The sequence below is a fragment of the Convolutriloba macropyga genome, chromosome 9 (genome assembly GCF_964194025.1).
Source record: "Convolutriloba macropyga chromosome 9, txConMacr16.3, whole genome shotgun sequence".
In the NCBI taxonomy this organism is placed as follows: domain Eukaryota; kingdom Metazoa; phylum Xenacoelomorpha; order Acoela; family Convolutidae; genus Convolutriloba; species Convolutriloba macropyga.
In genome coordinates this window covers 47,419,588-47,440,907 of record NC_134476.1, presented here as the reverse complement: position 1 = coordinate 47,440,907, position 21,320 = coordinate 47,419,588, and the positions used below count along the sequence as shown (strand labels likewise).

Sequence of the window (21,320 nt, the reverse complement as noted above, 5' to 3'; positions counted from 1 at the left end):
TCTACTACACTGATCAAATTTCTGCTTCTTTGCTGGGGGTGGTTTTGAATCTTGCATTGCAGCAGCTTCACGTATTTTTTCTGCTTTTTTGACTAAATTTCCAAACTCTTCTAGAGTTAGAGAAATTCTCTGTTCAAACTCGTAATCCTCGGCCGCTTTCTTGAAAAACTTTGGAAACACATATGTTCCGGTTCTTTCGTAAGTTTTTAAAGTTGCCCTGACCAAACGCTTTTCAGTTTTGGGAAATGTCGAAATAGCAATCTCCAAACTGTGTGTCTTTTGAGGAAGTAAAAGTCATGGTAGGCAACTTGTTTTATCACTTGCTCTTAATGTAAATAACTACGAAGTTAGGAGGCGCGGCAAGTTGGGACCAAACCAGTGTCGTCATATTTTTGATTAAATCCAAGTGATTGGTAAATACAATCTCAAGTACGCCCCACGGCGTACTTGAGACTGTTCATTTTAGACTTTTATACGTATGTGACCTTAGATAATAGTTAATTAAAACCATACTTTTATAAACCACCAGAACCTACTTGCGAACAGAGATAACAAGTACATGTGTTTTGTATATAAAGCAATAAATTTGTCAACACAACCCCACACTTCTGTGTTGGAGAGAGTTAGATATTAATAGTGTAGGGACCCATGTATTTTACAAGTTGATTTAGAACAGATGTGGCCCTAGATAGTATAATGTAGAGACCACACAAAATTTACATAAAACCAAAACAAAACAGATGTGACCCCAAATTCCTCTGTAAAGGAACCACCGTGCGGCTAACCACATGCTATAAACAAAGAGCTGTATTATGCAAGTAGGCGTGACTGAAAGTTATGCTCCAATCTTTTGTTTGGTCTTAGATAAGGCGAACCTTGCGAAACACATGTTGGGAAAGAATTTTGTACTTGTGTTCTTTCTTAGATAATAGTTAATAGAGACCATACCTCTATAAACCACCACAACCTACTTGCGAACAAAGATAACCAGTACATGTCTTTTGTATATAAAGCAATAAATTTATCAGCACAACCCACACTTCTGTGTGGGAGATAGTTAACCATTAATAGTGTAGGGACCCATGTATTTTACATACAAGTTGATTTAGAACAGATGTGACCCTAGATAGTATCGTGCAGAGACCACACACAATTTACATAAAACCAATACAAAACAGATGTGACCCCAAATTCCTCTGTAAAGGAACCACAGTGTGGCTAACCACATGTTAAGTACAATATATTATGCAACTAGGTGTGATTATGCTCCAATCATTTGTTTGGTCTTAGATAAGGCGAACCTTGCGAAACACATGTTGGGAAAGAATTTTGTACTTGTGTTCATTTCTTTCTTTTGCTCTTACTTAACAGTTAACTATTGAATTGAACTTGAACTTCAAAACAATGTCCGTGAAAATTCTTTCGGAGTCTGCTATCTCTTTTGAGAGAACTCTTGTTTACCAAACCGTGTTTGAAAATTTTGTCGTTCTGATACAACAGAAAAGAAAAAACGATTTGTGGTACACTTACCAGCATTGTTTGATACCGAAGCCATTTAATAACGCTATTGCTGCCCTACCGGAAAAATCGGAGCCGGCTGAATCCAGTATCATTACTTCTGGAGGACACTTATCACCAAAAACTATACCACAAGTGCATTCGACTGAAGTAACTTTGCCGGAGGAAGTGAGACGTATCTTGTACAGATACGATTGCAATTGTGTGCCCTTATTCGAGAATCAACTCGGTACATATCAAGCCTACGAAAATTTGGGTGATATGTGGGGTGTCAAATCATCACCATCCTCACCTGACAGTCAGCCACCGAGTGTTTCAGTCAGTGTTCCAACAACTCCTGCTGTGGATCCAAGCCCAACTTTTACTCCAAACCCAAGTCCGTCACTCTTTGAGGATTTCCAGATGAAGAACAAGATCTCTGACAATTTTGCAAGTCAGTTTGATGTCAACATTTTATCTGGTTCAAATTTTCAGACACCACAACCCCAAACAAATTCAGCCGATGTCAAGACACCCAATTGCTCGGAAACTCCAATAGTATGCGCAGCACCAAAAAAAACGAAGACAAGAAGACTCTCTAATGGACTTTTTTGACCTCTAACAACTTATTTAATAATGAATTGTTTTCCCTTTGCACTTTGGTGTGTTGTGTTACTATCTTTTGTGAATAGCTCGCTAATTGACACTCTTCTTTTAATGTTTTAACATAGCTAGCAGACTTCAGAATCAGAATTTTACAAAAAAGGACATGTTCAAACATGTTCATAAAGTCCTTATCAAACAAAAACTTCATTTAGCAAATTGTTCTTCGTATGCTGATATGATATCAGCGCTCCTGTTGGGTATACCTTCAGGTGTTAGTTAAACTAGTAAAACATCATTTTTTCAGCAAAAGGAGGAGAAAAAGAAAGGATTTTTTTTAAATGAGATTTTTCCGGTTTTTTTGCTTAATAAATTTTTTTCGACGGAACGAAAACTCAAACCCTGAACGCCATCACCAACTGTTTAAAAAGTTTACCACAAGTGCATTCGACTGAAGTAACTTTGCCGGAGGAAGTGAGACGTATCTTGTACAGATACGATTGCAATTGTGTGCCCTTATTCGAGAATCAACTCGGTACATATCAAGCCTACGAAAATTTGGGTGATATGTGGGGTGTCAAATCATCACCATCCTCACCTGACAGTCAGCCACCGAGTGTTTCAGTCAGTGTTCCAACAACTCCTGCTGTGGATCCAAGCCCAACTTTTACTCCAAACCCAAGTCCGTCACTCTTTGAGGATTTCCAGATGAAGAACAAGATCTCTGACAATTTTGCAAGTCAGTTTGATGTCAACATTTTATCTGGTTCAAATTTTCAGACACCACAACCCCAAACAAATTCAGCCGATGTCAAGACACCCAATTGCTCGGAAACTCCAATAGTATGCGCAGCACCAAAAAAAACGAAGACAAGAAGACTCTCTAATGGACTTTTTTGACCTCTAACAACTTATTTAATAATGAATTGTTTTCCCTTTGCACTTTGGTGTGTTGTGTTACTATCTTTTGTGAATAGCTCGCTAATTGACACTCTTCTTTTAATGTTTTAACATAGCTAGCAGACTTCAGAATCAGAATTTTACAAAAAAGGACATGTTCAAACATGTTCACAAAAATAGTATCGTTTAGTTAGACAAAGTTGGGAGAAAATTTCCAAAATGGACATGTTCAAACGTGTTCGAATATATAGCAGGAAGCAAACAAGCTTCTGATTGGTTGAGAGAAAACTCGTTGAGAAAGCTATTGAAATGTAAAATTAGGTTTGAACAAAAGCTTCAAAAAATGCATAAAGTCCTTATCAAACAAAAACTTCATTTAGCAAATTGTTCTTCGTATGCTGATATGATATCAGCGCTCCTGTTGGGTATACCTTCAGGTGTTAGTTAAACTAGTAAAACATCATTTTTTCAGCAAAAGGAGGAGAAAAAGAAAGGATTTTTTTTTAAATGAGATTTTTCCGGTTTTTTTGCTTAATAAATTTTTTTCGACGGAACGAAAACTCAAACCCTGAACGCCATCACCAACTGTTTTTTGTGGGCTACCGATATGAATAAAAAAATTGACCACATTTCTTCTAAAAAAAATGAAAAAAAAAAACGAAAAAAATTTTGTTTGTTTTTCATGGTGACCTTTGACCCCAAAAAAGTCGGCTCCAACAGATAGTTGGGTTGAAACTGACTATTTGGTTGACACTATCAGACACTGTACTACAAAAAAGCTCATAACGCTCGTCAAAATAAACTCAATCCTTCATGAGATAATTAACTATTAATTAACAGCTAATTAGCAACTAATTAGTCTAATTAGTAATTAACAAAAAAAATTCCCATTTTTTTAAACGGTTTTGTAATCAGTGGTACATGCTTGTCACTTTTAGTCATAAGGGTCAGGGTCGAAAAACGGCTCCTTCACCGATTTTCAAAACATCTGGACATTAACGTCTCATTAACATCTGGGATTAATTAGCAATTGAAGTACCCGAAATAATAATGATACACCAGGTTTTTTCTAAAAAACCGATATTTTGGGGGCTGGAGACAAAATCATCTCTTAACAGCTGTCATCGAAAATTGCTTGCAACAGGGGGCTTGTCATTGGCTGTCATGTGATGACATTGATTGATCATGATTGACAGAAAATCTAACTTTTTTCCTGATAAAGATGAGGGATTTCTTCTTGTCGGGTCCTACGTTTTAGTGCCCGGGGAGCATTTTTGGTTATGATGACCAACATCGTCAGACGCACCTATCGGCATCTACAGTAAAAAAACTACAAAAATCGCTTTTTTTGCAACATTAAGCGTAAAAAATTGAACATTTCATTTGCTTTCAGTAGATTTTTTAGCTGTTCAAACACCGTGACAGTAATTAAACTGTGCATGATAAGCGTCCAATCCCTTGTACTTAAAATTTCACAAAGTGTACAAAAAAGCGATGTTTTTGCAATATTATTCAAAAATTCTATGGAAATCAATCCAAACTTTCTGTTTATGTAGGCTACTGGAGTGTAATATTACATCTAACGGGTTCAAACACAAATGTTTCCTCTACCCTTATGTCATCGGAGCATATTATCTATGAAAATGAAGAAAAAAGAATAAAATATTTGATTGAAAGATCATTAAAAATTCAAAAAAGTTTACTTTGACTAAACCTAAAAGTCAGCAAATCAAAAAATTGCTATTGATATGCTTTGTTACATCAAATATAACTAATAACTAAAAGGAACTACCCCTGGTTGTAAAAAAATCTTTTTATATATTGTACTAATAATTCGAAAATAACAAACAAGTTTTATCATGTCAGTGTTGTTCAGTGAGAAACGTAAAGTCAAGCGCTACTTTACGTTCAACGCAACTTGATATGTTCATAGTAGTTGACTAAAGCGGGGACGCGCTCTTATTATTCAATCAAATTCGAAAATTTTGAAAGTTTGAATTGCGCGCGTCTTATATGAACCTCGTGTGGAATAGAAATAAATTTGCCATTTGAAGTTGAAATACATGTTTACGAAAGTTGTCATTATCTTTGTTAACTTTTGAATCTTGAATTTTTCAACTATGGTTTTCAATTGCAAATATTGTTCGGCTACTTTTGCAAACAGAGGAAATCAATCTCGCCATGAGCATCGCTACCATCCCGACGAAGTAGGTTTACCAGTCTTTACCTGTTGTATTTGTACATTCACTTGTAGAAAACTTTCTGAACTGGAACAACACATCAGGACTTGTCATCAAAAATTTACAAATTGTTGTCGGTCCTGCTATATGGGCTTTAACAACACCAGATTATTTGCTCAGCATATGAGTTCTTTGCACTCTTTACCTGTCTTTGGCGATCAATTTCAACCAACTCACGTGCCGGCCGAAACTGCCTTTAATGGTACCCTTCAGAGCTACCATCTGCCGCCATCACCAACCCAAGCCAACACGGACCTTACTCAGTTCATGCTCCAGCATAAACCACAAATCGATTCGCTTATAGAACGAAAACTCTCACAAGGATCACAAAAAGTTCAATTTAGTGCTCATCTTCAACTCCAAAAGCCGAGTCAAAACGAAAATCAGGAATATGAGCTTATTGAAATTTATGAAAATTCGCTCATGACACCGGTGTATAGTCAGGGACTTAGCAGTGAGACCTTCTGGACTATGGTCGAGAAGATGATGATAGTGCTAACGACATTTGCCTCTAATGGTAGTGGTTGGGTGCTTGAGAAAGTTATCAAAATGATTGTGAACTTTACCTGTTACCGACCTATAACCGGCTCGTCTTACATTGCATTACCATCAAAATTACAAAATTGCCGCGGTTTACTTAATATTCGTAACCATGAGGACGCAAATTGCTTCCTTTACTGCTATATTGCTGCATATCATATGCACAACAATATTAGCTTAGATCGACAAGGAAGGAACTACAACACAGACAAAACTTCACCCGAAACTTACAAGCAAGCCAACCTTCATCAACCAACTAGACACTTCGATATGCCCATGGGGCTAGAAGACATCAATCAGTTCGAAAATCTAAATGAAGTTCGAATCAACGTTTTTGGTTATGATGGTAGAGACTTATTTCCACTCAGAGTGTTAAAGTTTGTCTCAAACTTCACAATGGATCTATTGCTTTTATACGAAGCAGACTGTTACCATTATGTGTTGATTACCAACTTGGTTAAGGTAGTCTGTCAACTCCGAAATACCAAATTTCGCTTTGCGTTTCATATTTGCTGGAATTGTTTCTGGTTGTGTGAAGAAGGCCTTGCAAAGCTTACCGCACATATGGAAACCTGCTGTGAAAATGCGCCGGTTGTTGTTCGATTACCAGCTCCGGAAAAAAATGTATATAAATTCGAAAACTTGGCCGCTACCTGGTTTGTTCCATTAGTCATTTACTTTGACTTCGAATCCTTCTTGTGTCCAGTAGCAGGATGCACCCCCACGGGAACAACTCATACACCAGAGTTATTGAAAAACACGAGCCCTGTGGGTTTTCACTTGCGGTAATTGATCACTACTCAACAAAACCCATCTTCTGCCACGTGGACAGCTCTGAAGATTGCATTACTAAATTTGTATACATGTTACACACACTAGCCAAGGATATATACAAGCGCAAACGAGCTTTTCCTTTCTTCAGAGGTGACCGTAGCCAGTATCCGAAAAGTGCAGCTAGCGAATGTTGGATATGTAACGAAGCCTTTGACGATAATGATGAACAATCATCAATTGATCTGGATCAATGCCACTACAGCGGACAGTTTCTTGGCTGGGCTCATGAAAAATGCACTCGAGCACGAAGGAACGTCAACTTTACCCCTGTGGTGGGTCATAATATAAAAAATTATGATCTTCATCACATTTGTTTAGCCCTCCAATCTTGTGAGCCAACGACCACTGTAAGTGTAATTCCATCTATTGATGAAAAATATATTTCCATGAATTTTGGACTACTCGTGGAGACCATAACCCTAGATGATGGAAAAGTGATCAAAAAGTATGAAAATCTGAGGTTCATTGATTCATTCAAAATGATGAATTCGTATCTCAAAAAGTTGGTTGACATTTTACCAAGAGATCGTTTTGGAATACTTGCTTCTGTCTTTCCAAACCTGTCCTCAACAGAATTGAAGCTCCTGCAGCAAAAAGGATATTACCCCTCTTCATACGTTAGCGGTCGAGAAAAGTTCAGCGAAAAATCCTTACCGCCTCTTAATGAATGGCGTAACGCTTTAGAAGGAAACGCAGTAACAATAACTCAAGAAAACTTGAACCACGCCAAGACGATGTGGAACACTCTGAATTGCCAAACTCTACAAGACTACAACGATGCATACCTGAAAACCGATTGCGCTTTTCTCGCATGCGTTTGTGAATTCCACAGAGAGCTCAGCTTCTCCACCTACAAACTCGATTGCATGCACTTTTACACACTGCCAAATATGGCTAAGGAAGCATCCTTGAAAATATGCAAGGCGGAGGTCGAATTGCTTTCAGAACGCGAGCACCTCGATATGATAGAAGGAGCAGTACGTGGGGGAGTATGTTCAGTCTACGAGATGAGAAAGTTTACAGCAAATAATAAATATTTACCAGATTACGACTCTTCACAACCCTCGACATTTGGCTTCTGCGTGGACGCCAATAACCTATACGGTGGCGTCATGCAAAATGAAAAACTCCCTCAGTCAGATTTTACGCTGAACTCTGATATTACACTGGCTGAGATACTAAACAGTCCTGATGATAACCCTGTCGGTTACTTCGTGAAAGTCGACTTGCATTATCCAGCAACCTACACGATTACCATCAGGACTTCCCCCTCGCACCATCGAAAAATATTGTTGAGGATGACTGGCTCAGTGACTACCAAGTGAATTTGCGAGAGAGTCATAATTTACCCCCCTCAAAAGTTCCAGACAACTGTTGCAGACTTTCTTCGACAAAGAACATTATGTGCTGCATTACAAGCCGTTGAAACTGTATGTTAACTTGGGATTAGGGGTTAGGAAAATGCATTGTGTGCTACAGTTTACTCAAAACAATTGGCTAACACCCTATATAACACTGAACAGTGAGAAGAGACAGGCGGCTTCGAATAAATTTGAGGAGAGTTTCTATAAACTAATGAACAGCGCCGTTTATGGGAAAAAATGCGAATCGAAACGTCGACGGATGAAAATCGAGCTTACGAGAGACGCAAGACGAACCCTAACCATAGTAAGCAAGTTTGAGTTTGATAAATTCAAAGTGTTTGGCGAGAACATGGCAGCTCTCTCCTCCCGCCCAAGAAAAGTCTATTGGGATGCACCAACTATCGTAGGGGCCACAATACTTGATCTAGCGAAATACTACATGTATCAGGTTCACTATGGAAAAATGCGATATTCATTTGACTGTCGATTACTTTATAGTGATACTGATAGCTTGCTATACCGGATCAATTGTGAAGATCTCTACCGTGAACTGAAGGAGAGCAATGTTCTTGATCAATTCGACTTCTCAAATAACCAGAAGATCACGAACTGTACAGCGAAGAAAATAAACGCGTCGTCTTAAAATTCAAAGACGATTTTGCTGGGGATTATATAAAAGAGTTTATATGCCTGAAGCCAAAATTTTACAGCATTACTTCCACTAGTGAGTATTTTACGTTTAATGATTCAAGAAAAAACTAACAAAGTACCAACTAACCTTGTTTGATTGTCATAACTTGACTGCATTTTTCTGTTCATAGGTAACCGAAAAATGTCCGCCAAAGGAATAACAAGAGCAGCCCAAAATTTGCTTCGACATGCAGACTACAATAATACACTTGTTACTGGTAGTACACTGCGCGCTGAAAACACAAGGATTGTTTCGGAGAAGCATGTTCTACAAACGGTTTCAACGAATAAAATATGTCTCTCTGCTTTTGATAATAAACGCCGCATTTTGAACGAGGGAATTAAAACACTACCTTTCGGCCACTATAAAATTGATCATTGCCGAGTCGAAGATTTTTCGGGGATAGCCGAGTCGGGGATAGCGATGAAGTAGAGTGGGACTACGAAAATGTAGAAAACTATGCTCACCTTTTCCTAGATTCGAGTCCAAACTGGGACCATAATAATATTTTTGTTGTACCGGATACAACAATAAGTGAAAGCCCGGAAGAATGGGAAACACCTGACCCGGGATTTGCAATGACAAGTATTATTAACGAGGACGATATTGATAGCGATGATATCGTAGATTTCGATGCTACCACCAGCTCCAGCTCTTCCTCCCCTAACCCATTCATTAATTATGAAGCTAATGAGTGCAGTGAAAGTAGTAGTGGCGATTATGAAGAAGAACCAGCATTTAAAGTTGCACGCAGACAATAAACTTATTTTACTTAACTACGTAAATTGCGCCTTTTGAATTCCTAACCGTGTAAATTTTGTGTTTATGAGTGCTAAAATACGGTTCAATAAATTGTTCACTTGCAGCTCTTATCGGAACAAAGTTGGCTGTTTGACCGAAAACAAGTTTGCCGCCTTGGAAATAGTCACATCTGGTAAAGAATGAAAGTTAATCCCTTTCCGTCTAGGATAACCCCCTATTATCCCATGTTTAAGTATCGTAGGATAACCCCCCCCCCCCTCTCTTGAGACAGTATTTACTTACTACTTGCGTTATTTGTTATCGTGAGTGTTTTCAAATTTACTGAACTTATTTGTAGAATAAAAAGGAACCCCATCTGTGAAGACCAATTAAAAATGATCAAGCCTCACGGTAAAAGGGGCGTTCCTGATCGGTACTTTTACAAATTGATGGTTTTGAGCCCCCCAAAAAACAAATGACTGCAAAAACAACAAAAATGACTAGTTGCGGGAGTTAATTATATATGGTATGTTTAGAGAAGATTAATACTGTTCATTTTAAAGAGGACACAATTAATTGATGTTTGAGGTTCCAACGGCTACTATACGATCAAAGTGCACGGCAATGACGTCACAGTGTACTGTCGAATGTCTGCAAGCACTCCTGAGACGTTTATAGACCTAGTAGCGAAGAGTCAATTCAGTGGCAACTGGCAGATAAGCAATCAAATCATATACAAATTCAATAAGTAACAGCTTCACCTGTTTATAAGTTTGAAAGGAAACATTTTGTGAACATCTTTGTTTTTTATTGAACAGCTTTGAATTTATTTGAATTCATTAAAGCGGAGAGATAGAAAATAATCACAAGCGTTCCGAAATAATTGTTTTTAACTTTACTCAAAAATATAGAAAAAAAACAGAACCAATCAGAAATGATTAGATTTGTTGCTTTTGCCCGACTGCATTTTTTATAACAATTTTAAAGTAAAATAAAACCGTTTCTGCACAAATAATAGTTTTTGTAATCTAAAAGAACTAACGCTACTATTAATAAACATGCGCATAAAGATATGAAAATAGCAAATGTAGATTTTTCATTGCACCAAACGGAAAAGGGGACAACATTACGAGACAGCGTCTCTGCCATTTAATATTATATGCCAACAAGGAGGCTCGGTAATGCGCGAACCACTTTTTTAATTGTCCATCAAATGAAGAAGAGATAGAAATCTTTCAAACAATCACTTTATTGGTAAAAAAAATTGGCTTATCCATTTAAAAATTGCTTTAAGCTCTAATCAATAAACAAATAAAACATTAGAAATTATTCAATAGAGAGCTGATGACAGCTGCCATTAAAGAGAATGAGAGACAAGACAAACAACAGCATCAAATAAAACAGCAAAAATTACTTGCGAACAAAACTCAAAATCTACCCAATTGTTTTAGAAAAAATAAATGAAAAAGTTCTGAAAGCATCAGATTAAAAGTAAACAATCAAATGACTTGCATTTTTACCAGAAAAGATATCGGAACTGTCTTTATTGAGAATAAAAAACAAGTAGACAGAAATCAAAAAGGGCAAAGTCAGAAAAAACTTTTACACTTTTTTCAAAAACAAATAAGTTCAAGGTCTTGAAAGCAATTAGCTAACAACTGAAATCATCCACTGACTTCATTTTAACCTTCATGCAAAATTATTGAGACCTTCAGTTATTCAGAATGCCATAAGACTACAGAGAAACAATTAACTACAAAAATCGAGAAGTCAATTCAATTCAGGAAACGTTGTCGAAGCCTTTAAAATCAAAATTTCTTAACAAAAAAACATTGAAAATATTCAACTCCATCTTACTTCAACGCTATGTATGTGATATGCGACAAGTCAATAATGTGCCAATAAAATGACGATGAGAAAAGTCAGAAATAAAGAACAACAAAATTGGAAATTGGAAAAGCAACAGATAACTTTTGAAAACTCGTTGTACCAACGTCCAAAATCAATTATTTAAAAAAGTAAACAAGATATGACTAAATTATGTTTCTCTTGATGAAAAAATGACTTCTCTTTTTAATGAGACTACGCTTACAGTTTGCATAAAAAGGACTGAACTTGGCAATTCTCAAAAGGCTTGGACTCTTTGAAATGAAACTTTTAAAATCATATAATATAACAAAAGTAAATTCAACTAAAACTCCTAAATAGTTTAACTGATACTGCATGAGAAGACAATTGTACATGTCTTTAGAGAAACTTAGTCAAAACTATACATATTACCACTCAATACAGGCAAAACTGAAATTTTCGCAAACATCTTTTTGCAAATGTGAGTTGTCGATAATTGAAGCTTGATTTGAAATCCTGCTGGTCTGTAACTCACATAAAAAAACAGAAAAAAAACAGTATGAACAACAAAGTTCCACAAGTAGACCAAAACTGATCTTGCTCCTGCTTCTTCTCCAATAAAACAAAAATTGTACCAAATGTTAACGAAATAGTTAATTTGACAAAAAAGTCATTATATAAAAAATAATGATGAAATTTGTTTGTTTATCGATTTATGTTACCAAAGAAGCTGTATGTATCAACTGAAAGCATAGATTTTTTTCTATGATTGCTCACTAAACACTCAATTAGAAAATTTTTCATTTAGACTTAGTCATAAGACTACAATATGAACATCAAATGGTTGAAACTATTCATAAAAAGTTTACAAAATCAACTTGATTCAAAAAAAATTTGATGTCCTTTTAAATGAAAAAACAAATAAAAGTTATGCCAAAACAGTTGGTTCAATCTATTAAACAAATCTCTTCAATCTTTATATGTAAAATCAATGAGAATATTGTTAACAATTTTATCATCTTTTATCAAAAATTGATAGAATTTTAAGCCAAAATAAGGAAAATGTGATAAAATAGCGGAAGTTAGGCTATCGTTCACAAATCTTAAAACCTCCGTAACTCCTCGGAAAAAGTGAATTTCAAAAACTCTTCTTCAGACAATTGACTGAACAAAAAAACCAGTAGAGTATATAGTTCCTCCTTCCACTAATGTGGGTCAGAACAATCAGCAAAATCGTTACTTTGTCGTCTTATCTAACACTGCAAGCCCCCCTTTTACATGTATTAAGACACGTTTCGTGGTGTTAAAAAGGTAAATTGAACCAAATATTGCTTTTTACTTTATTTGATAGGAGCGCTGGCTCGTATTGAGTTCCAAAACATCAGTTATCAGTTAGAATATTGCAAGGTCTTGCAATATAAGGAGTTTTCAAAAAACTGTTGTTAGAAATTAAGTGTTTTATGTTTGGCTATGGTTGTCACAAGTCTGTTTTAGAGTAGAACTGAAATTGGAGTCGTGTTTGGTCGCTGTGAACACAGGTAACTACGCCTTCTCGTCCATTGTAGAAGGGAGTAAGACAAAATGGTCGCAGAAGGTTTCGGAGAATGGTAAGTTGGCCTTCAAAAGCAAAATGGTTGAATCTCTCTTCAATGACTATACATTGTCAGAGAAGCTGACGAAGCTCGTGAACAAGCTACGGCGAGCTTTTTCCGTTTTTTCTCGTGCAAAAGGAAGCCGAAAACCTCTCTGCCGTTTGTCCGACTCTTATCTTGCATGTCTTGCCAAGTTTAAGACATTGATCTTGTAACATTGATGATAGGAAGATGGTGTCCTTGCAAGATTCTGCAAGACTCTCGCAAAACTCTTGGCATAATTTCGCATATTATTTCGAATCTTACAACAGTAGATCATACAATATAACAAAGCGGAGTTCAACAAGGGCTTGCTTAAGTAACATAACCCCCAAAAAAGAAATCTCAATAAGCCTTAGTCAAGAAAATCAAAAGACAAAGTTAAGTGATACGTTTCTTAAATATTCCAGTATCATAGTGATCAATTGTAACAAGCTCTTGTGTCAGTAAATTTAGCTTTCATTTCCGTTTTAACATCCCTAATCTTTTCACCCCGATCACTTCACCCCGATTTTAATTCCTTGTATAGTTAGTACGTTTTTAACATTCTAATAAGCAATTTATTTAGATTGAGAAAAAGGGCTTCGCGGTGCTATCAATTGGGGACTTAAAAGCTCTTATCAAAATGATAAGAAGTAAAATGTTCAATGTGCCAGGTTAGTTTCATGAATTAGTTACTGGAAGCAAGAGACTATTTTCTGTAAGAAACTGGACCAGTGTCAAGTTTTCAGTTCTTTCCATTCTTGATTTCTTACACTGATTGTTATTGCCCAACAAGAGGTGAAAAATGAAGTAGAATAAAATTTTACAGCTTTCATCGTTTGTTTATTGCATTAATTTAGGGGTTGGTAGAGGAAAAGCATGCCCAGGCTCTGGTTACAATGGCAAAACTCAACTGGACCTAAGAAATACTCAGTTCCAAATTCCAGCATGGCTCAAGTTCCAATACAGAGGTGGATCTTTCAGGAAGCTCACTAGTTCAGGGCTCTTTTCTAATAATTAATAAATCGCTGGTTTATTGAGGTTTACATTCGTAATAATCCATTCAGTTATAACATCTAATTTCCTTAGTCCAGAAAAAGTCGTTTTTAACGTAGGAACATTATCACTAATCTTGGGATTTTTAAACCGAACCTTCCACGCCTTTCTTACGTTTGAAGCCGAACAAATGGAAGACTTCGTACAAAATTTGTGTCCTGTTTGGTCTGTCTCCTGGAGTAGGGAATAAATACTCCATTTATTTGATAGCACCTGACTCGACATCGGGGATAATTTTTAACATGATACATTACAATTTATTTGAAAACATTGTTGAACACAGCTCAATAAATGCTCTACTTGGGGTTGTGAACATCACATACAAGTTTGTGAACTAAAACTTCAATATTTCGTCAGTACCTTTCAAATTAATTTTTTCTTGCTGTAGTCACTCATGCAATCATTCGTAATCAATTTTTTTTATTTTCTTCGCGCGAATTACACTTAAACTTTTTCTCCCTGCTAAAATCATAAATCCTCTCAAAATGGCCAACATAAGTGTACTTGACAGGGTTAATTAAGATCTTTTGCCTAAACGCAGCCTGTTATCTTTACTTGCACTGGTTCTCCCCGCGTGCTGTCAATTAGACTGTAATGTAGTGTTTTATGCAACTTTACATGCATGCATGTATGTTACCAATTCCCGGAACGCGCAATTTAGTTCGCTCAGATTCACCCTACGGCCCTAAAACTAGAATAAGTAATTGTCGACTATAAACAAGGATTCGCGTATCTTGGGCTTGCAACAAATGTTTCATCGCCGAAAAATCAAGGCATCATTTTCCGCTAAGGCTCAACAAGATTGATTGCCAGGCAGAACACTGATTTGAATGTCCATTAAAATTTGAGTTTTTCTTATAGAAGTAGGGAGACCGGCACGCGGGTCGAGGAAAAATCGGGAAAATATGTAAGATAAGAGGTGAAAAATTGTTTTGTTTCACCGCAAATTTCGTACATATTTTTGCGGTGAAATGCGCCGAAATTATGTATTTCAACCGCTAGAGTAAGCGGTGAACTTACAAAAAGTCACCACATTACATCACGTACAACAATTTATGGGTCTTACACAGATTCGAACTACTCACCCATGCATGTTAGTCACTTCTTCCTCCACTGCGCCACTTCTCACTAACTTCTAGTCTTTTTGTTTTAAATTTAAACAAATTCACTTTACTTTCTGTAAAACAAGAGCGTTGAATCTTTAAAAGATTTGCAATTTTTAGCGGTGAAATTACATCTTCTAGCGGTGAAAAAGGGTGATTTTTTTGCAAGTTCCCTGCTTACTCAAGTGGTGAAATGGTGAAATTACAAAAAATCATCGCTTAAAAAAAAGTTTCAAAAAGAAGTAAGATGGGGGCAATTTTAGTGGGGTTAAATCTAACATTTCCTCCCTTACACCTCTTTGCCCCCTTATCTTACCTCGTTTTACCCCCCCCCCCCGCCCCAAAAAAAATTGCCACCGTAATCTTTTATCTTTGAGAGGTGAATTTATATAATTTGACCAATAATTAAAGCAGTGTATTTGTGTAATTTCATCGCATTCACCTCTTATCTTATATAATTTGGACACTTTTTTTCAAAGCGGTGAATTTATGTAATTTCACCGCCAAAATCAGTGGTGAAACTATGTAAATTCACCGTTACCTGGCGATAAATTTTTTTTACCGCATTCACAGCCTGATTTATGTAATTTCACCACATTCACCGCTTATCTTACAAAATTTCACGCATTCACCGCTTATCCTACATATATTTGCGTTCAATGGCGTTAACAGCTCGACCCGGGCATGGGCATAACTTTTTGTTTTAGTATATGCACTTTCATTTTCTGACCAAAACTTTTTTCACCGAAATAGGAAAAAAAATGAACAAGAATGATGCTGGAAATATCAGTAAGTTTGAATTAATTTATTTTTTTCACGAAAATTTCTCTTCATTTTTTATTAGAACTCAGCTCAAAAATTATTAGAATTTCTTTCAGGTTTGGTAGTTCACAGCAACAATTCGGCATGATAATGAAAATACACAGTTTTATGAGCACATTTTTATTGTGCTCGTATGAATCATTAGGATGATACACTTTTTGGAAACCGAGTAGTTTGAAATATAAACTCCAGACGCAAATAAAAATTTGATCAATTGAGACTTTTAACTTTGAGATCCCTTAGTAGATTTTATTCTACAACAGAAAAACCGTTTTATCAGAGCATAAAGTTAAGTGACCGTTTTTGGCCCAAATCATAAGTAAAGTCATCAGGCAAGCGCAGTCGTGACGAATATTGCTTTATAAGGCACCTCAAAACATGAGAACAATCTTTATAATTTCATAGATTTCTTTGGGATAGCAACTTTTTGTAAATAGTTTTTTCAAAATTTTTGCTGTTAAAAAAACGTGACCCAGAAACAGTTGTTTGTAAAGATGTGTAACATTTAGCAAAAAGACTCATTCCCACTTTAAAGAATTTAACCTATAATGAAAAAATTAAATTCGTTTCAAAAAATGGACTCATTTATTTTTAAACCAATTGTGACCCTCACAATTGACATAAAATTGAGTCAAGAAACAAAATTGAACTGATGATGATGAGAGTTAACATTCGACATTCGATTGGTCAAACACCTGAAAATACGCAAGTTTCTTAGTTATCATTGCCTTAGTAATTAAACTGAGGTGTTTGCAAGATTTTTTAAAGTCTCAATTGCTTTTAGTCAACAACCAAAAAGTACAACGAATAGTTGCTTATCAGCTAACAAAAATACAAGGAGCCAAAAATTAATAAAAGCAGTGTATTTGTGTAATTTCATCGCATTCACCTCTTATCTTATATAATTTGGACACTTTTTTTCAAAGCGGTGAATTTATGTAATTTCACCGCCAAATTCAGTGGTGAAACTATGTAAATTCACCGTTACCTGGCAATAAATTTTTTTTCACCGCATTCACAGCCTGATTTATGTTATTTCACCACATTCACCGCTTATCTTAAAAAATTTCACGCATTCACCGCTTATCCTACATATATTTGCGTTCAATGGCGTTAACACCTCGACCCGGGCATGGGCATAACTTTTTGTTTTAGAATATGCACTTTCATTTTCTGACCAAATTTTTTTCACCGAAATAGGAAAAAAAATGAACAAGAATGATGCTGGAAATATCAGTAAGTTTGAATTAATTTATTTTTTTCACGAAAATTTCTCTTCATTTTTTATTAGAACTCAGCTCAAAAATTATTAGAATTTCTTTCAGGTTTGGTAGTTCACAGCAACAATTCGGCATGATAATGAAAATACACAGTTTTATGAGCACATTTTTATTGTGCTCGTATGAATCATTAGGATGATACACTTTTTGGAAACCGAGTAGTTTGAAATATAAACTCCAGACGCAAATAAAAACTTGATCAATTGAGACTTTTAACTTTGAGATCCCTTAGTAGATTTTATTCTACAACAGAAAAACCGTTTTATCAGAGCATAAAGTTAAGTGACCGTTTTTGGCCCAAATCATAAGTAAAGTCATCAGGCAAGCGCAGTCGTGACGAATATTGCTTTATAAGGCACCTCAAAACATGAGAACAATCTTTATAATTTCATAGATTTCTTTGCGATAGCAACTTTTTGCAAATACTTTTTACAAAATTTTTGCTGTTAAAAAAACGTGACCCAGAAACAGTTGTTTGTAAAGATATGTAAAATTTAGCAAAAAGACTCATTCCCGCTTTAAAGAATTTAACCTATAATGAAAAAATTAAATTCGTTTCAAAAAATTGATTCATTCTTTTTTTAAACCAATTGTGACCCTCACAATTGACATAAAATTGAGTCAAGAAACAAAATTGAACTGATGATGATGAGAGTTAACATTCGACATTCGATTGGTCAAACACCTGAAAATACGCAAATTTCTTAGTTATCATTGCTAAACATTGCCTTAGTAATTAAACTGAGGTGTTTGCAAGATTTTTTAAAGTCTCAATTGCTTTTAGTCAACAACCAAAAAGTACAACGAATAGTTGCTTATCAGCTAACAAAAATACAAGGAGCCAAAAATTATGTCCGAAATCCAGGCCAACTGGGAAAATTTTTTTCTTGTGAGACAGAATCAAGTGCCTTCACTTCACCACGCCCTTGCAATTTTATGCTTTCAAATTGTCACTGAAACTTTTTCAATGTATTTGTGACGTATATTGAATTTTTGCATTGAAACATCTGACATTAAACTTTAAACAACATGTAATTGCCGACCTTACTAATGAACAAAGTCATTATTGGGAGACCAACATATAAATTTTGCCTCCTGATTTCAACTTAGCTGTGGACCCTGAAGACGCCAATCTATGAGAGAATCAAATCTATACATTATGAAAATTTCGAGAAAAGCAAGAGCTGAAATCCCATGCAAAACAACTTAAACGTGTAGAACATTTCTTCGAATAAAAATATAGGTTTTCAAGTTTAATCATAGGGCTGCTCCAGCTGTAATTGGTCTGAAATAAGTTTGTTAAACTAGAGCAAAATTAGGAAAAAAATAAAAAAGGGTCAGGCTCAGCTGCCAAAAATGTGTTATGGTCAATATATGGTAACAAAACCACCCTTTGCTTCTAAGATTGACGTCATTGGTTCTGCTGAGCGAAGTGTGGTTTTTGTTTATTCAGAGAGTGAATTCGAAATTTATTCAGTTGATACAGCGACTTAAGTAATTTAGAAGCCAACAAAAAGCATGATTTTAACCTGAAGCAAACCCTTCTCAACTAAAAAAAAATAAATTTAAAATGCAATACTGAGTTTCGACGCACTTTTGGTGGCAAAAAATTGCGATCAACAAAATTATTGATGCTTTCTTCCCGCTGAGTGTATGATTTTCTCCTGGTTACTACCGATGAAATAGAAAAAAAACCAAAGAAGTAAATTTAAGAAGCTGCTAAATTCGAGAAGAGACAAAACTAGGAAAATTTTGATTGAAAAAATTTCTGAATTAATGCAACTTATAATTGTGATAATCCCCCACCCCCAGGGAGAAATTATAATTGATTTACCATCCCAGGATGCCCAAACTAGGAACACTTGGTTCTAGATAAAAATGGGGCTTTTTAAGCTTTCTGTGTGCCGCTGTAAGGCCTTACTAAAACTTTACAATTTTCAAAGTTTTTTCGAAGGTGGGCAACCTGGGATTGGTCAAAGCTGACCCTGTGTCCCATACTTAACTTGAGTAGCTGCAAATTTGAAAAAGTGCTGTCTCAGCAGTCTCCACAGAAAAGGGCTCGTTGAACTTGACCAGACTCAAAATCAGCCAGACAACTGGAACTGAAAGTAGATGCGACTTCTGGTTGTTCCTTGGTCACTATCTTTTCCAAAGAAAACGGAACAGAGACAGTTTTCGATCAATATTTCCCACTTCAGCTTTACTGGACTTAAAGGATACTTAGCCGTAACTGATAAATCCACATGAACAATTCACATTTAACTGTTCTTTGAGCTTGTGAATATTATACCATTATCTATTGAAAAGTCAACTTTTAGTTCAAAATGAAGTTTTAAATTTAAACCTACATTGGGTTCAAGTACCAATTTAAGCTCAGTTATTCATTTATTAAAATAAGTAAGCTTTTTTTCCAAATTTTTCTTACACCGGAGTTTTGAGCTGACATCAAAACTTTTAAATTAATTTGGAAAAATATGCATTTTCAGAATTTTCATCTTCAACCTACTGATGTGTCTTTTGGGCAGACTTTTTAGTGCGGAGTGACTTCAAAAAGAGATTTTCTTACATCTCAGATTTGAATATGAAAAAAGGAGGCTGGGTAATGTGCTGATGCTGATAATATTCCTATAGATGCTGATAATATTCCTATATTCCTATATATAGATAATAGTCCCATTCTTCGCTCAATTTTTTTGCTAAAGAACAGAGGATGAACTTTCAAAAAATGAGATCCACAGGAACGAATAACGAAATAATTTGAAAAGTATGTTGGAGTTGTATCTAGTATTCTGGCAATAAGATTAAATTGAATTCAAATTTAAAGTGTACAAATAGAAACATAAGGTTAATTACAGATTTTGAAAAAGGAATAATTACTATTTCGAGATCTAAATATACTAAAGAGCGGTTTTTGAAACAAAACATATCTTCAAAAAATGTATGTCGCTTGAATACACAAGATCAAGGATTTCTGTTCTCATTGCGTGCCAAACTTGACAAAGTTTGTGAAATCATAAATCAACATAATGTGAAGGCAAACAACAAAATGTTGAGAACAATCCTTAAGCTTTCTATAGCCTCTTGCCCTCTCCCTTTTGTACTGCTCTATGAAAATTTTGACGCTGTTATTAATTGCACCAGAATTTTTTTAAAAAAAAACTGGATCAGCAAATTATTTGAAAAAATTTTGACAGTGCAAAACTTCCAAGTCAACTATGATAACAAAAAAACTTTAGTGAAATTTAACAGTACTAATATATATAGACTGAGAAATAAAAAAAATCCCCCTCTGTACGCTGTTTTCACTCGACCAATAGCAAAACCAAAACGTGGACTCATGCAACTCTCTGTCCCCTGATTGAAGTAATCACTTAAAAGCACTGCTTTTCGTAAAATCGAACGATCAACAAGTAAAATCAATTAAAAAACTTAAAAAAAATCAAATTGCAAAAAAATTCGAAGAATCATGAGGGGATTGTCAACATCTTTGATTTGGAAACAAAACAAAACCATTATGTTTAGAAACCTGCGAAATTTTAAATCTGGAGCAAAAAATGATAAATATTCTTTAAGTTAAGTTTTTTAATAGTAGTGGCATTAGATCCTGGTGGTAAACGCGATAAGGGAAAGAAAGACTCATAAAAAGAAATTTCCGCATATCTAATAAAAACTCTTTTCTAATGCAAAAACAAGTTCGATAAGAACAATCATATAAAAACAAAACTTGTAAAACATAAAACTAAAGGCCAAAAAATTTTGCTAGAGAAACTTTAAGTTTCTTTTGGGAAACTGAGTCTTTGTTGATTTGTTGTTTTCTCGTTTAATTTATGATTTAATATAATATCGGTCGTAAAGTTGTGCAAACTTAACAAAAACATATCACGATCATAACGAACATTCTCAAGATAACGCTTATGACCCTCTGCATCATTCTAATAAGTCGGTCAAAATTGGCCCAAAAAACCCTTGTTAATGGCCCAAAGTTAATGTACAGCGCCTACCCCAATATGTTAGGAGAAACAATAAGCGGTCAAAAAATCATTGATCTTTGTTTCCGATTGTTCAGAAGATTTGATTGGTTATCCGACGATTCTCTCAGTCCAATATTGAGTTTCCTTTTCAACAAAGTAAATTTGTGACAGATGAAAACAGAGTAAAATCAGATGACCAATTTTATTTCACTACTTT

At 35.4% G+C, this 21,320-nt stretch overlaps 1 protein-coding gene across 1 annotated transcript in view; it reads left to right on the top strand.

The window, feature by feature from the left end:
• LOC142345422 (uncharacterized) overlaps window positions 1-19,366 on the top strand; it is a 32,746-nt gene extending 13,380 nt beyond the window's left edge. Inside the window, exons 3-6 of the mRNA XM_075397471.1 lie at window positions 9,999-10,158; window positions 12,753-12,865; window positions 13,732-13,842; window positions 19,209-19,366. Of these exons, the coding sequence (XP_075253586.1) occupies window positions 9,999-10,158; window positions 12,753-12,865; window positions 13,732-13,842; window positions 19,209-19,345 (521 nt within the window). The 3' untranslated portion in view covers window positions 19,346-19,366. The remainder of the gene's footprint in view (window positions 1-9,998; window positions 10,159-12,752; window positions 12,866-13,731; window positions 13,843-19,208) is intronic.
• Window positions 19,367-21,320: the final 1,954 nt, after the last annotated feature.